The 17,414-nt window shown below is 42.7% G+C and overlaps 1 protein-coding gene across 5 annotated transcripts in view; it reads left to right on the top strand.

Moving 5' to 3' along the window:
* Positions 1–17,414, top strand: part of ralgapa1 (Ral GTPase activating protein catalytic subunit alpha 1) — a 63,980-nt gene that overhangs the window by 39,244 nt on the left and 7,322 nt on the right. For all 5 annotated transcript variants that reach the window (XM_080043056.1, XM_080043059.1, XM_080043060.1 and 2 more), the window contains 3 exons: positions 684–842; positions 2,174–2,301; positions 16,815–16,939. In XM_080043056.1, the coding sequence (XP_079899182.1) occupies positions 684–842; positions 2,174–2,301; positions 16,815–16,939 (412 nt within the window). The remainder of the gene's footprint in view (positions 1–683; positions 843–2,173; positions 2,302–16,814; positions 16,940–17,414) is intronic.

A 17,414-nucleotide genomic window follows, 5' to 3' on the forward strand; every position in this document is an offset into this window, starting at 1 on the left:
TCACAATGCTAAAGGTTTCTGGTATAAACCCAAATGACAATTTTGAACCTTAAAATTAGCATATGTGACGTCTGTAATATGTTCAGGGCCGAGTCCATGAGCGGCAGACACCAGAAAAGTAGAGATCCAAGGAGTTGTTGGTGTGTGTGTGTGTGTGTGTGTGTGTGTGTGTGTGTGTGTGTGTGTGTGTGTGTGTGTTGTGCGTCTATGTAGTATTTTGGCAGGCATCAAGGTTAATGACTATAGCCCAGCGAGTGAGTGTGAACCCCACACACACACACACACACACACACACACACACGCATATAATCACACTGCATCAAACTTGATCCCATCTGTCTTTCAGCCCGTACTCCATACTTCCAAAGCTTCACTTTGTCTTTGTGTCCACTCTCCATCTTCACACACTCACTCCATCACCCCCAGGGCCACCTACAAGCACGTACACACACACACACACACACACACACACACACACACACACACACACACACACACACACACACACACACACACACAATCAAAAGCCTTGGGTATATGATGGATACAGCCCATCTTCTGTGTGTGTCTTGTGTCTGTGTTTGTGCATTGACTCTGTCTGTGTTGTGGATGCTGCGAGAAAGCAAAAATGTGAGATGTTTATTCTGGTTTTCATTCGGGCATTATTCTCTGCGCCCATCCAGCTCCGACACCTGGGTAACGACGAGGTGCACATAGTTTGGTCTGAACATTCCAGAGACTACCGTCGAGGGATCATCCCCACAGAGTTTGGAGACGTGTTGATCATCATCTACCCCATGAAGAACCACATGTACTCCATCCACATACTCAAAAAACCAGAGGTAAAAAAATAAAATAAATTAAAAAAAATCAGTGTTTTGGTACTGGAATCTAACCTAAAAATCTAACTTATCTATAAATATTCACCATCTTTGTTTACCCCAAAAATAATTTTCCTTGGTTGAGACTGCCTCAAAAATAAAATCAGGACATTTAAACTCATCATTAAAACCCATGATGATAATTCAGTATGTGAACAAAAGGGTATGTCAACAAAGGGGGGCCCAAGATAGCTAGCAAGCTACCAGTTTACAGAGCCTAGGCTGTGTATTAACACTGGGGCACACACACTATACGAACATGCATCGTGAGGAGATATTCACAGATTTTTGACAAGAAGAGATTTTGACCACAAGCGTTCTCCAGGATTGCTGACTCCACCTTCAATCTGGATGGATATATCAATGATTGAGCCTTTGGAATGTATGGATAAGGAGTTGGCTCGAAATACATTAGAAAAACAGGCCCAGTGATTTGATACAGAATTTTACATTTCCTACCAGACTATACAGATATGCATCCAGATTGACCAAACAATCCTAAAGAGAGTTTTGCCTTTGAGTCTTTGCTGCTCTGGTTAATGTATCAGTCCTAAAACACAGCAGACATTAATGCACTGATAGAGTAATTGCATTTCAAGCAAGACCAAACACAATAAAATGCTGTTTTTTTCCTCTATGACATAGATACCGCAGTACTAATAACCTAACCATGTTCTTTTTCATTCATTCTGCAAGCCAGCAAATATTGAATTATCATAAATCCCAAAACAAGTTAGATAAGAGATTCTCCGTGTTGTCGTCCCTGAAAGCACTGTATTCAGTCATTGAGTGCCTGGCTCAGAGACCTGGTCTGCAAGTAAATTCAATCAAAAAGCCCCACATCATTCTCTTTGTTGGGATTCCACGAGCAAAGTATGGAATTGAATCACAAAGCCAACAGCCTGAATCGAATATGGTTAAAAAAAACATGTTGCTCGGGTCACTTAAAACCCAGTATTTTATTCTGTCATATTAAAATATTGAGAACGTTATCTTTGAGAGCCTTAATATTGGCAGTAGGTTCATCGTTAACTATATTTTTTATTACCAAAAGTGATTTTTGGGGGCGCTCGTGATGTAGTAGTTAGAGCGCCCCCCCCATTACAGAGGCTTGGTCCTCATTGCAGCCGACCCGGTTTGAATCCGATTATATGCCGGTCATTCCCCTCTTTGCCCCATTTCAACTCTGTCTATCCATATCTGTTTAATAAAGTGAGGAGGCCAAAATAAATACTTTAAAAAAAAAAGTTAAATTTTGTTCACTGTTTCACTAATGACCTCTGTGTCCGTAGGTGCCGTTCTTTGGTCCGCTGTTTGACGGTGCTATAGTGGACATGAAGATTCTGCCCACCATGGTCAGAGCCACAGCCATCAACGCCAGTCGAGCTCTCAAATCCCTCATCCCCCTGTACCAGAACTTGTATCCTTTTTTTAAAAACCCTCCTCACTACACGCACAAACATCTTGAGCTAAGGTCACTGACACATTTGATTTTTTTTGAGTGAATTGCCTTCATTTCTGCCTCTGGGATCTTTTTAAAAGTCTTGCGAGGCTCTCTATAGCTACTTAAACATGTTGGAATATATCTGCACCATTTTGTGTGTGTGTGTGTGTGTGTGTGTGTGTGTGTGTGTGTGTGTGTGTGTGTGTGTGTGTGTGTGTGTGTGTGTGTGTGTGTGTGTGTGTGTGTGTGTGTGTGTGTGTGTGTGTGTGTGTGTGTGTGTGTGTGTGTGTGTGTGTGTGTGTGTGTGTGTGTGTGTGTGTGTGTGTGTGTGTGTGTGAGCAAGAATGTCGGCGATCACTCAGCTCAAGTGTTAAGAATAGCAAATCAATGTCCAGTGGTGTTTGGCTTTCAGAATATAAGTGCTTGTGTGATGGAGCTGTATTTAGTTGGCTCTGAAGTGCCATAATTCAAGTGCGGGTGGGTGTGTGTGCATCTGTGTGTGCAGGAGGGACAGAGAAACAGACACACAGGTGTGTATACAGCCTGTCTGCCTGATCCGATGCGATGGTAGTTTGGTTGGAACAAGTCCAGCGCTCAATACTTATCGATGGCTCTCTCTTTCCATCGTTGTCTCTAAGCGAGGGACTTTGCTCTCTGTTCTCACACACACTCACGCACACTTAAATACTGACGTGTCCACACTTATAGGCACTCTTCATGCTCACAAACACAATAAGACAGTTACACTCGCATGGACAAGAGTAATAGTAATGCAAGTACATTCGCGTGCAATTTCATTCATTGTTTAAAGGTCACATATAATGCTCATTTTCAGTTTCAAACTTGTAATTTGGGTTTCTACTAGAAACTGTTTTCCGGATGTATTGTTGAAAAAAAACATTTATATGTTTCACAGTGCCATTGCTGAATCTACTCTTTTCAGCCTCTGTCTGAAAAGCTACATTTTAAAGATATTGTTTTGGCATGTTTATGCTTTATTGATAGTGTAGAGACAGAGTTGAAATGGGGCAGAGAGGGGAGTGACATGCAGAGAACGACCGCGGGCTGAAATCGAACCCGGGTCCGCTGCTGGCCGAGGCCCATGGGGGGGGGGACGCCCTACCAACTGAGCTAAGGGCGCCCCCAAAACGCTCCATTTTAGAGCCTGTCTCTTTAAGGCCTGCCTTCCAAAAAGCCAAGTCTGCTATTATTGGCTCTGAATCAAACCGCTGTTTAAAATGAACTGCCGGTTATATTCAGGTGTATCTGTGGGTGTGTTCATCACAGGTGGAGGTAGTGCTAAGTTAGGTTAGTAATGAGTATGAATTAAGTATAATTAAGTATGAACAAAATCCCTCCCCCTCCCCCAATCTAACATTCTCAAATTCAGAACAATGCAATGTCATTTACCCTCGAGTCCGTCCTTTTCCTGTCATTACTCGTTGAATCTCGTCCAAATTCTCCTCTTGGTGCTGCATTGTCCTTGTCCTTGTTTACTTTATCCCTCCTTCAATGTGCTCTCTCTCTCTCTCTCTTCCTCCCTCCCTCTCTCAATTTCCACTCTCCTCTTGTCCTCCGTCGCCATGCTCTGTGTCACCCCTCTTGTCAAACTTCGCCCCCTCTAATTCCTCTCTCCTTTTCTTTGGAGAGATAATGCGAGGGTTGGAGGTGACGCTCGCCGAGACAGTGGTGGCAGCTTGGGGGGGAAGGCGATGTTTGAAGAAGCCATTTTGCTCTCCCGTGTCTTCACAGCGAGACAGAGACTTTGGGGATTGTTAGGCTCAGTGTGGGGCTGTAGCTCCACGCTGACTCCCTCCGACCCCATTGTGTTTGAATGCGTGTGTGTGTTTCTGTGTTTGTTCACGAACGTTCACCTTCTCGCACATATCGGTGTCCCTGTATCGTTTTGTGTGACTTCAGCAATCTGGAGGCATGTGCGCAGACATGTAGACACCTTTTACAAGTGTGTGTGTGTGTGTGTGTGTGTGTGTGTGTGTGTGTGTGTGTGTGTGTGTGTGTGTGCCTGTGTGTGCGTGTGTCGCCTGCTCGTCTGGAGGTGTTTGTGTGTGTCTGCGAGTGTCCTGGTGTGTATTGATTGGCGGCAGCAGCAGGTCGATGTCTCTGACAGGCTGAATTACAGTAATCAGTCATTATTGACTCCCCATCTCTCTGCTACACACACACACACACCTGTCTCCAGCTCTCCCTCCTTTACTTCTGTCACTCCTCCTCTTTCCTTTTCTCTCTCTTCCATCTCTAGGTCTGTACCTCTGTTCTATCATCCGTCGACGTCTTGCGTACGCATTATTTTTTTTCTCCTACTGCTGTCTTGTCTAACTCTGTGGCCCTTATTGTCTTTTCTCAATCTCCCTATCCGATTCTGACCCCTCTATTCTCTCCCCCGTCTCACAAACTCCCTTCCGTTTCCTATCTGCCCATTCTCATTGTCCTAAACTAAGAGAAACTGGATGTGATAGCAGTCCTTGAAGGTTACATAATGTGCTCATTTTCAAGATCAAATTTGTCATGTTTGTTTCTACCGGAAACTGTTTTCATAGTGTAGTGCCCAAGAAACCCTTTACATTTCTAACTGTGGCGATGCTGAGTCTTTTCAGTCTCTGTGTCAAACGCTCCAGTCTGCTCTGTTTGGCCCTGAATCTATGGTAACTGCACAATAAATTCAGGTGGGTTTTGTATCTGGGGGGGTTGCTTATCAAAGGTGGAGGTAGTGCTAAGAAAAGGTGCATTTAATAGGTTACCTTTTTAAGAGAGTTTTTTAAAGTTCAGGACAACGCATTGATAAGTTAGAGGACAACACCATGCAATACAGTTTCAGTTGAATGAGAAAAGAGTGCTGAGTTCACTTTTCATTTTTTTTCCTAGGAACATACATAACATAAAAGTTTTCTAAAAGCAAATGGAAGCACAGTGAAGCCCATACAGTATTGGAAATTTCAAAAATGGTAGGACTTGAATTTGTAAAGATACTTTGTAAGCTGCATTACATCCGAAGCTGAGTTTGAAAGATATTAAAGCAACACAGACATTAAATACAACTGGAGCAATGGAGATGGATACTTGTGCAAAAATACAAATGCATGACTTTTTTTTTAGTTATAAGTAACATGAGACCAGACATTCCTAGTGATTAGCACCAATACTGCACATAAGGGTTTAGATGCCTTTGTGTGCCCCTTCAAGTGCTTCATTAAGCTGTGTGTCATCTGTGTGTCTGAGTCGCAGCGCTGCATTCTAACACCAAGTGTCCTCACTGACGGGCTGACACAGAAGCAAATGGAGGGAGGGGGAGAGGGATGGAAAGAAGGCTGGCAGGGCAAAGTGTGTCAGTGGTTAACTGGCATTTTTCTCCTCTTTCTTTCCCTCTCTCTCTCTCTCTCCTCTCTGTCCGTCTTCCTCTCTCTCCCTGTCTCCTGGCCCTCAGGGCGGTCCATCTGCCTTCTCTCTTTCTCTGATCTTTCATTCACCATGACTAGAGCCATCCAACAACACACACACACACACACACACACACACACACACACACACACACACACACACACACAGTGCCAGGCTGCTGGGGCAGCTGTGTGTAGGCACAGCTCTATCTCACATATCAGCTCATTGCAGCAAGAAACGCAGTCCAAGACTCCCCCAACACACACACACATACAGTCTCACACAAACATACACACACACACACACACACACACACTGTCAGACACACACACACTGTCAGACACACACACACACACACACACACACACACACACACACACACACACACACACACACACACACACACACACAGTCTCTCTCCATATAGCCCTCACTATATTCACATGTCACAATGAAATTCAATCAACACTGGGGTTTAAATGGTCTTTGACCCACACAGCAGTAAATCTTTGGTGATTGTAGAGAAAGATGGAATTTTCCCCTGCGAACTCATAGATTAGACCAGATGTAGGTAAAGAGCAGACCGCTCTTTGATACATTGCTGTCACTCTCTTATATAGCTGTGTAAGTCAAATTGATAGAAATGAATGCTGCAGTCATTCTTCTCACCAAGTAGAAGTTGAATCAGAAGTTGAAGTTTTCTCTGAACACAGACTCTGTGGGCTGGTCGATCACTTTGGCCAAGATTCACCTAGCTTCATCTGCTACAGCAGCTCTACCATCTGATAAGTGTGTGTGTGTGTGTGTGTGTGTGTGTGTGTGTGTGTGTGTGTGTGTGTGTGTGTGTGTGTGTGTGTGTGTGTGTGTGTGTGTGTGTGTGTGTGTGTGTGTGTGTGTGTGTGTGTGTCTGTCTGTGTCTGTGTGTGTGTGTGTGTGTGTGTGTGTGTGTGTCTGAGAGAAAGGGCAAAGCTGTGTTCGTCCTCCGTCTGCTCCTGGGCGATTGTGGCTCTGGGGAACAATGTTGGAGAGACGCTAAGCTTCTATATACAAGCACACACACACAAGTTCCAGCAAGTGTGTGTTTGTGTGCATGAATTCAAATGTATATAATCTTTCTGCTTACCAATGTATGGTTTATGGTGTTTATGTTGCGTGTGTATATATTTCACTCTCAGGATTAGAGCTATTGTGTGTGTGTGTGTCCGTGTGTGTGTGGGACATCCCCTCTAGTAGTTGATTGGCAGAGATAGGTGCTCTGAGGCTGGGGTCAGCATATGGCTCAGTGTGATAGCGATGCTGTGTTTGTGTTTGTGTGTGTGCGTGTGTGTGTTGCTGCCTTTCCCTTTCACACTCTGTTCCCAGTGAAATGATGGCAGCTCTGGGCATGTTGCGCTATTATCCCCCATATCCCCCCATACACACACACACACACACACACACACACACACACACACACGGAGAGCGGCCAAAACGCCTAGCGGCCTGCCTGGCTTCTCTTTGCCAGCTCCCACAATAGAGACCATTGTCCCAGTGAGGCTACAATCTGCCGTGTGTGACAAGGAGTGTGTGTTCCTCACCATGGTGGAAAGGTAAGGGCAGAACCTTACAAATTGAAGACATTGTGTTATTGCTGATACTGAAATGGGGTCATGTTATCCTCACCCCCCCCCCCCCCCCCCTCTCTCTCTCTGTGCCCCCAGTGCTCCCATCAGGCACAGAAGATTCACTTTAGTTTGACATCAAAGAAAGCTGCACTGCTGCCTGTCTTCAGGTTGCATCCTACCGCATCATTTGATGGAATTATGCAATTAACAAATCAGGGAGATATTAATTACCACTGCTGATATTGAATTAAAACAAGTTTGTTTTTAAAAGTAGAGTATTTAAGGCGAGACATTACAGGTGTATAGGGTAAAAGATTTTAACTAATAGATATGAAAAACTTCTAGTTGTGAAACAGGCTAGTTGATGTAAGTGATTTAGAAAGTTAAGGTGTTTGGTTCAAATTAGTGGAAAAACAAATGTTGAGAGATAATAGCAGTTAAAGATGGTTGTACAGGATATATATATATATCATACTTGTATGAAAGAAGACTTTATGGAAGCAAAATAGACCAAAATCTCAATTGACCAGTGCTTGAAAAAAATGTTGACCACTATAGACTAAACTAACCACTATAGACTAAACTGTCAGAATAAATAAATGTTGCCCATCGGTTCCTCGTTTAAAACAAAGCGCTCTTTGAGCATATACGCTTGCAAGAAGCACCCCACGTTGAGCGCTGTTTGACGTTTTATGACACAATTAGGATTAGGTTAATGGTGTGTGTGTGTGTGTGTGTGTGTGTCTTGGGTCACGGTTAAGGAAATGGAAACAAGTCTGTGTGTGAATGCGTGCGGAGGGGGGAGGTGATTGTGGTTAATTGTTTCCCATCGGGTAGATGGAGGAAATGAAAAGAACAGGGGTGAGGAGGAGGGGTCACAGCTAATCTCTTCCACTTCTCCTTGGGGAAATGTGTGTCAGTGTGTGTGTGTGTGTGTGTGTGTGTGTGTGTGTGAGAGATGCTTTCAGGGTTTTAATCTGTTTCACAATCACATTCTAGCACTATGATCTTTGACACTTTGGTCTGTAAGGCATCTACGGATGTTAGAGTAATTCCAATATGTGTATTTGTGTTCAATTATGGATCGCTCATTTACAATACTTTTTCTTTTTTAAAGGGAAAATTTAAAAAAAATTATATTTTAGTTTTTTCCTCTGCTTTAAATTCTTTTTAACATTCTCCTTCTCAGCTGACTAAAGGAAGGTGAATGTAAGCCTTACTTTGTCAGGTGTACAGGCTTTTTATTACACTTCACAAAGCAAAACACTTTACTGCACTGCTTAAAGGAGTTTTAATATTTAAATTTACAATAGAAAACAGTTTCAACAAGAAACAATCTCTACAGCAAATTCCACTGAATGGAAGACAACTGCTGTGTGTCACACAAGCAAAAAGCACCAATGTTTCAGCTCAGCATAGCAGTAAAGATACAAGATACATCTATTTTCAGAATTATCAAAGAGAAAAAAAGGTATGCTTCATAGATGTGCCTTTAGATATTACTCTGTTCTATGTGTTTTTTTTTAAGATGTTTTGGTATAATTGCCAAAGTATATGATTAATTTAATCACTTTGTGTGTGTGTGTGTGTGTGCGCGTGTGTGTGTGTGTGTGTGTGTGTGCGCACGCCCACGTACGCATCTTGTCACCGAGAGTTGTGCAGACACATGAGTTGTAGCCATCAGTGGCTTGATCACATCTTGTTGGTAGCAGGACCCCCCTCTGACTGGTAAACAAGCTAATCTGCAGTGTCTTGGTGTGTGTGGGTGATGAATGCATGTTGCGGAGAGGTTGTGTGAATGTAAGTATTTTTTATGTGACAAGGTGTTTAAAATTCAGGGCGGCATGTCACAGCGACCAAGAGCCAACCCGGCATACTGTGTCTTAAGCTTTGAACAGCCGTCTTCAGTTTGGCCTCAAAAAGACAGAAAGGACAATCAATTTATCACTGTTAAAAGTGAAATAAGAAGAAGAAAACAGCATATAATAAGTATCCTGGCAGGTGTTTTTCAGTATTCATATTCCTTGTTTACTTCAACCAACAGTCCAAAACCTCCCAAAATATTCAGTTTACTATCATTTAAGATAAAAAATCATCACATGTAAAGGTGCAGCGCGTAAAGGGAATTGGTGTTTCTCAGAACAGAATTGTTAGAAATGGAATACAATAATCCATATTTATTTGTATTACCTTAGAATGAGGGTTTTATATCAGCATAGTAACAGGGCGTGGGGCGATGTTACACCGCCATGTTTCTACATTAGAACAGAATGGACACACTTAACGGCCTTATGCGGTGTCTGATAGAATTTCACCTGTTGGAAGACGAAGAAGCTCTCTAAGTTCACCTGAAAAAGACTTGAGGGTCGAGATGGACCTTTGCAATCTAGAACTCTTATAAATATATTCTCTTTTATTAAAATGTTCTATAATGTGTTCTATAAAACGGATTATGTTTGGGGTTTTGATTCGTCTCATATCTACTTATAGTGTTAAAACATATTGTTCATTACTCATTGAGAGCACTGTCGGTGGAAATGAATTGGTAAACACTGGGGATGTCAGTGAGCCTTTTTTATTCGCGTCACCTCGCGTACATATATTATAAGGGATTCATACGGGCGCAGGTATGAGTGGAGAATGAATATTGTGTGTAATTGTTGTTAGAGCCTGCAGATAAGAAAAGGATCCATCTCCTTAATCAGAGAATTATTATTTCAGGCCCCAGTGACGGCTACCAACACCCGTGTGTGTGTGTGTGTGTGTGTGTGTGTGTGTGTGTGTGTGTGTGTGTGTGTGTGTGTGTGTGTGTGTGTGTGTGTGTGTGTGTGTGTGTGTGTGTGTGTGTGTGTGTGTGTGTGTGTGTGTGTGTGTGTGTGTGTGTGTGTGTGTGTGTGTGTGTGTGTGTGTGTGTGTGTGTGTGTGTGTGTGTGTGTGTGTGTGCTTTGCTGTGAGTTAAGTAAAGCTTGTAATTGCGCTGGCAGCTTTAGGGCTCCCCAGTGACAGACAGGATGGGGAAAGACTTTGTGTTTGTGTGTTTTCACACACACATGTCAAAGGGTGACAAAGAGCCAATTAATGTATCACGTCTGCTTTGCTCCTCTGTCGCTGTTTTTACATTGGGTTAAAGAGCAGATGAATAGGGGTAAATATGATTGTGTGTGTGTGTACTTTCCGTGCACATCGGCCCCTCAACAATAAGTAGTGCATTAGATCGACCTATCTCTGTCCTCATCTTTTGGCGTATGTGGACACACACACACACACACACCCCTAATGAAATCACAGAGCCCCCATATCATTGCTATCACAGAAAAGATATAAACCCATTAGCTTGTTCCTTTGGGCATGGACACACACACACGCAGACACGCACAGGTTTATCATTACACGCTGTAAAGCTTTTCCAATTGTATTATCCCTCTGATGTCCTTCTCTCTGTTGTCTGTTCCAATGCCTGGGGTGGAGTGGACAGATAGAGGGTGAGTACGTGTGTGTGTGTTTGTGTGTGTGTGTGAGATGCAGAGTGAGATATAGCGAGTGTGTATGTGTGTGTGTGTGTTTCTGAGGAGAGGCATCTTGTAAACAAGCTTGAGGAAATGGACAGAAGTTGGGTTGTTGATCTTTTAATATCATTTTTTGACATTTCAAAATAGATGTTGGATCTTAATTTTTCCCCGTGAAATGCTTTGCTGTTTTTTCACGTTTTACGTCCAGCGGGGGAGTGAGTGTAAAAGGCCGCATAGGGAATTCACAAAGTACTTTCTAAACGTACTAGCAAGTGTTTCCCCCTCTTCCATTATTTACATTCAGATAACCTGCTGTGTGGACAGTATAGGACATTAAATTTAGACAGGGAGTCAGGATATTGAACCAAATACAGTGTGCTAGGTTAAGGTAAGGTTAAGGTCTGGGACTTTCCAAATGGCTCACCTGACAGGAGAATGCCACACTGTATTTGAAGGTTTTCCTACATTAGTGGCACTCGATTGTGGTTTTCATGTTTTCCGAAGTCCTGCTCTAGTGAACGCAATGCTGTGTTTTACCTGTCATTTGCTGACCAAGTTCTGGATGGACTGGGAAACGGGTGTTGGGCAAATACAGGGGAGCTGAAAAGTCTGTAAAATAGGGCATTTTGATTTTAACATGGAGAGAAACCACACACACTATTTGAATTCAAGGTATATGTGACATGCCAAAAATACTTCTAGCATCATTTCACTAGGTGACCGTCTCTAGAAAGAGCCTGTGAATGCATCTTTTTTATTTCTCTATCACTCGGGCAGCTGTGTCCACTTCAATTTCACGTCCTAGGCCACTTATTGAAATGTTTTGTTTTTCAATTATATTCCCGACATCATTTTCCCATTTGTAAGGACTTCAACGTCTCTAATGCAACACTGACTGGGGAAAGGTTTGAATCCTTACCGTTTTTCAAAAAGTCTGCTTTCTTTTTGAATGTGAAACAGCATATAGATTAAAGTTAAAACAATATATATATTGAGGTTCTGGGTCATGTTAACATCATTATTAGTGGGTTTGACACTTAGTAATCCCTTTACAGTCACATGTGTGGCTACATATAGGCAGTATGTTCACACCATATTCTATGAACACACTCAAGCCTTCTGATAAACTTTGTTGCGCGCTCTCTCACACTCACACTCACACACACATCCCAGCGGTGGACCCAGCTCCTAATGCGCTAACAAGCTCCCTTTCACGTCCTCCCGTACCCATCCGTCTCAAGTGATCGCAGGAGTCGAACAGCGCCACAATGAACTGCGCTGCGGGAGAGAGAGAGAGAAAAGAGCTGGAATGGAGAGAGAGAGAGAAGAGAGGGAGAGAGAGAGAGTAGGAGCCGGAGTGGGCACCAACTCTTCACTCTCTCCTCTCTTTTCAGCCACGCACAGGAAAATGAGTTTGTGACTCGACACAAAAGACCTATTTTATCTGCCCCCTGTCTCCTCTCTGCCTTTCTCTGCTCCGCTTTTTCTCCTTTTTCTCTCTTTCTCCCAAATAATTTAACCTCTTTCTTTCACTTTCGTTCTCCAAAAGAGAGAGATATTTTTCTGCTAACGACTTCATAAGAGGAGCCATCGGAAATTCAATTACAGTAGATTTCATAGTGATTTCATAGTGCCATTTGGGTGGATGGGAGGGATGGGTGGATAAAGGCAGCGACGTGTGACTGTCAAGCCAAGTTTATTTCTCTCTCACTCTGTGCCTCTCACTGGGTTTTACAGCTCACAATAGGATAGGATCAGGATTAGGAAACAAAGTTAAGCAAACTGTAGGATAAAATAATAACTACACGGAAAAATCTGATGCGATTTGAAAGCTTTAGCACTGCTGCTAAATGTCAGAATTGTTAGTGGATGGCAGATGTGGAAGTGGCATTAGTCCAAAATAAAAGCCACATTTTGTGCCAGCCACCATTTCCCTGTAAAAATCCCCTTATGCAAAAAACATTTATTCATTTTATTTTTTGCCAGCAGCCAAGGCAGTTAGCTTGATATACATGACTGATTAACTTGTTATTAAAGCCCACATACACTGCATATTAACCATTTATTGTATTCAAGTGATTGCATTAAGAGGGGGGAATTAAAGCAGTTTGTAGCGCTGGGAAAATTCCCATTAATGAAACAATAAGTGTGTGTTTGTCTTTGCCTACAATCCCACTATTCATTATGTTCAAGACACAAAAATGAACATCCTCATTCATAGCTGTCATAAATCTGAACTAACTGGCCACTGTAAAGTAAAACACTGAGTTACTTACTACTACAGGGGGAGAGATTTGGTAGACGGCTCGTGGCCATGCTTGACTGACAGTCCCCTCATTCCTCTGTTAGCAGTATCAATTGTTCCTAGCATGTATGCGCCCTTTTCCACGGGAGACGGTTAGACTTGTCGCAGCAGGGGGAAAAAAGGCACAGCTGTTAATAGCTTATAACATTAATGGTGTTCTTTGTTCTGTTCAAGTGTCCCAGTTAGCCATGACAGTGGGGCAGCATGCACAAAACAAGATCCCTGAGAAGTAGTTCAGCCAATCGTTAGTTGTGTTATCAAGACATGTGCCTTTCCTATGGTAACATGTAATATCAATGAAAAACATGCCCACTGCTCAACCCAGCTGCTAAATGTCTAATGAGCAACCGCTGTGGCCTTGTAAGTATTAGAGATATGAAGGTGATAGCACCGCTCATGTAAAGGTTTTGCCTCAGCCCCTCATCACTTAAGGCCACAGGCACTAACCCCCCGCAGAGGGGATGAAAAGAGGGAGGGTGATATAAAGGAGGCAGACACACAGAGAGAAAGAAAGCAAAGTGATGTTCCTGTCTTTTTATGTCAGCAGTGCTACCATATCAGTGTATTTTCTTCTCTTTCTTTCGTTCAGCTTCCCTCCTGCCTCTGTAGATTCTTTAAAGGTGACATATTATGTTCATTTTCCGGTTCAAAATTATAATTTGGGTTACTGTTAGAAACTGTGTTCATGGTTTAGTGTCCAAAAAACCTTTGTATTTATCACAGTGCCATTGTTGTATCTCCTCTTTTTAGCCTCTGTCTGAAACGCTTCGTTTTTGGAGAGTGTCTCTTTAAGCCCCTCCTTCCAAAAAGCCATGTCTGCTCTGATTGGCCCTTAAAGGTGAAGTGAGCGGTTTATTTGTGTTAATATATGTGTTATATCACTCCATATTCCTACAGCAATCACTTCAACAGAGTGCGGACGTCATATCACAGGTCTCCAAGTCATTCTGATTTGCAGTAATAGCCCAAATAAAATGTTGTAGTATCCCGATTTTTTTTATCCAATCAGGAGAGAGAACGCTACAAACCGTCACTCGTCTCACTCATATATACATATACACTCCATGGTCTCACTGCCAGTGCACGCCAGAGCAACAGATGGGTGAATGTGTATGCGCCTACAATGGCGGAGCAGGTAAAAATCCTTCCCTTTGATGATTTTTATCATGTTTTATCCGGTTTTATCACACTTATGGATCTGAGATGATGCTAGATAACTTGCTGCTTGAAGACCGCAATGCATTAATGTGGTTACGTAGGGACTAGCGAGGGGACTGCTAACTGCAGTAACTGACAGGAAGTTAGCTAAAAGAACCATTCCGCTTACAGCTCCTTTAATGTAGCTGCCGGTTAGATTCAGAGGAATATTTTTTCCTTTGGGGGAGGGGGGGGGGGGGTCTGTTTATCCCAGGTGGAGGTAGTGCTAAGTTAGGTTGGTAATGAGGGGGCGTTGCTCTTACTCCTATGATGTCATACAGGTAAAGAAATCGGACTGGGGTTTTTGAACAAATGTTTTCTGAAACGTGGAACAAAAAACGGAAGGTTGTTTTTTCCCATAGTTGGGGAGTCTCTACTCACACCGTCTTTATGTTGAAAAAGTGAATTTTGCACAATAGGTGACCTTTAAACCTTTTTACCCTCTCTGAGACTTTTTGAGATTTTCCTTGCCACACCATATTTACACATGATACAAAGAAATTATTATTGTGTGATGTTTGCAGGAGTAGAGTGTTCCTTAATTGCGTTACATCCACAAGTCTCTCCCCCTCAAACACACACACACTCTTCCCCCTTTGGTGAGAGAAAGTGTGATGCAGGGGAGCAGGAAAAGGCAAACGGCGAGATCACACAGAGACTCGGTGTGAGAGGCGCTGGCTCCACGCTCTCTGTGTGATTTTTGCTCCTAACTCTGTGACACACACATGCTCACACAACATCGTGTTGATACCTTAATACCCTCCTTCCTCTCTCATCTCCTCTGTGGCTCACTGCAGCTTCTCACCCTGCTTTTCCTCCTCACCGTGGCCATTTCCTCCCCGTCTTTTTACAACTTCTCTTCCTCCCTCTTGAGTTTTGCTTTCTTTGCACCTCCGTCCCTCCCTCTCTCCCACCTCTGTTCCCTCACTTCTCCCCTTCTCCCTCACATCCTTGGCTTGCGTCAGGATTAAGTGAGAAGAATATTTTCGCAAACAGTAGCTATTTCGAGACGTCTTGAAATTACAGTAAAACGTTCGGAAAAACTGTGTCATCCGTCCGAAGTTTATTGAAGTTTCACCCCCCACCCTCCTGCTCTGCTCTCCCCCCCACACTCTCTCAGTCTGCCAGCGCTTGTCTGTCTCCCTACTTTGAAGGAGCCATATTGTTGTTATTATCATTGTCTCTAACTGGATCAGTTACCATTAGACCTGAATCTTTCTCCTTCTGAGGCCCATAGACCTGCTCTCTAACCCAATAGAAAACCCATGGGCGCTATTACAGATGGCTGACCCATTCAGAATGTGCACACAAAAACACACACACACACAGAGGTAGAAAAACACAGATTTCATTCTGAAGATTCATTGGCCTAATCCCATCACACACTCAAACAGGGACACATGCACTTACAAACACACATTGTGCCTGTTCACAACCAATCTTATCAAACACACACACACACACACACACACACACACACGCTGCTCTCATTGAAAATCCTTGGTTATTGGAGCTCACTGAGCAAATGGTAATGCTATTGGGAGTGTGTGTGTGTGTGTGTGTGTGTGTGTGTGTGTGTGTGTGTGTGTGTGTGTGTGTGTGTGTGTGTGTGTGTGTGTGTGTGTGTGTGTGTGTGTGTGTGTGTGTGTGTGTGTGTGTGTGGCTGCATAGGGCTGTCATTATGGTTGGATGTATGACTAGGACTAAGGAAGAGGGGGTAAATGTCATTCTATCAATGAGGTTATCTCTAATAGATGGACAGTTGAAGTCCTGGTTTCCATTTACTGCGCTCTCTGCTCAATCCAGGCTGCGGCTCTCTCATTGAATTCATTGCTGAAGGCTGTAATAGCCAGTGATTACAGGGCTTTGGTTGGCAGCGTTCTCAGTAGATTGGATACGTGGAGTTAACTATACCTGCGTTGCAAACTGTATGGAGATTGTAGTTTTGTATGGAGAAAAAAAAAAGCTGTTTGCTCATTTTATTTCATTATACTGTATGTCTTTTCTTCCGTTTTTCCCTTGATGTGCTTTTTTTTTTAGCTGCAGTATGTCATTTTCATTTCTCTTCTGTTTTCTGCTCTATCCTAGTGATTTTGTTCTTGTTATTTAATAGAAAAATGTCCGGAAGCTTGTAACCCCTTTCATTTTTTTTTTTTTGAGCTTTCAGTGTTAAAATCACCCATGTTTAGTTTTTTACTTGCAAATGTATTTATTTATTTTTGAAAATAGACAAGACTTTTATAACGGTTAAAATTTGTAATGTCTTTCGAAACTGGACCCCTCCAATTTGTAACACAGAGTTCTTCTTATTAATTTCTCCAAACCTAATGTGAGATAACTGTCGACATCAAGGGTATTCTTGTTTTATTTAATTTACCATCTTCCACCACATTCTATCTGTGTTATATTGCCCTTCTAGTGTTCCATCTCTATCTGTTTTTTTTGGGGGGGGTTTTCTCCTTGACCTTTTGACCTCAGCTATGAGGAGCGATCCCGTTACCTAGAGACCATCGTGGAGCACCACCAGGAGCCCACCACCTTTGAGGACTACGCAGCCCGGGTCTACAGCCCCGCTCCCTGCACACACCTGCCCTCAGACACAGGTAAAGACCCACTCTGTCAAACCTCCTGTAACCACACACATGTTAAATTACTACTGCAGCTGTCCACTTGTCAATCAACCCTTCAACCTCAGTGTCTTATGCAACCTGCAAACTGCTTGTCAAGTGGTCAAATCTGGCCACAAACAAATCTTTGGGATGATTTAGAACGAGAAAAAAAGAAAGACATTTAAGTCAACATACTAGAGACTCAATATAAATATTTTACTCAATTCTTGGGATATTCAGATATTCACTTTCATACATTAATTCTCAATTAATTTACTCTAAGAATCCTATCCTAAAAATATTTGAAAGGTAAATAACGCTCAACCAAAGCATACAGTTTTTTTTCTCACTTTTTTTAAGTACTATGAAATAATGAATGTTGGATTGTCCACTACAAACCATCAAGAATCTCCCTCTGTCTTCTTTTTTTTTTAAATGCAGAGTTGTATCTCAAATGTCTCCTGTTTAG

This window comes from Ammodytes marinus (assembly GCF_949987685.1).
Source record: "Ammodytes marinus genome assembly, chromosome: 15".
Taxonomy (NCBI): Eukaryota; Metazoa; Chordata; class Actinopteri; order Uranoscopiformes; family Ammodytidae; genus Ammodytes; species Ammodytes marinus.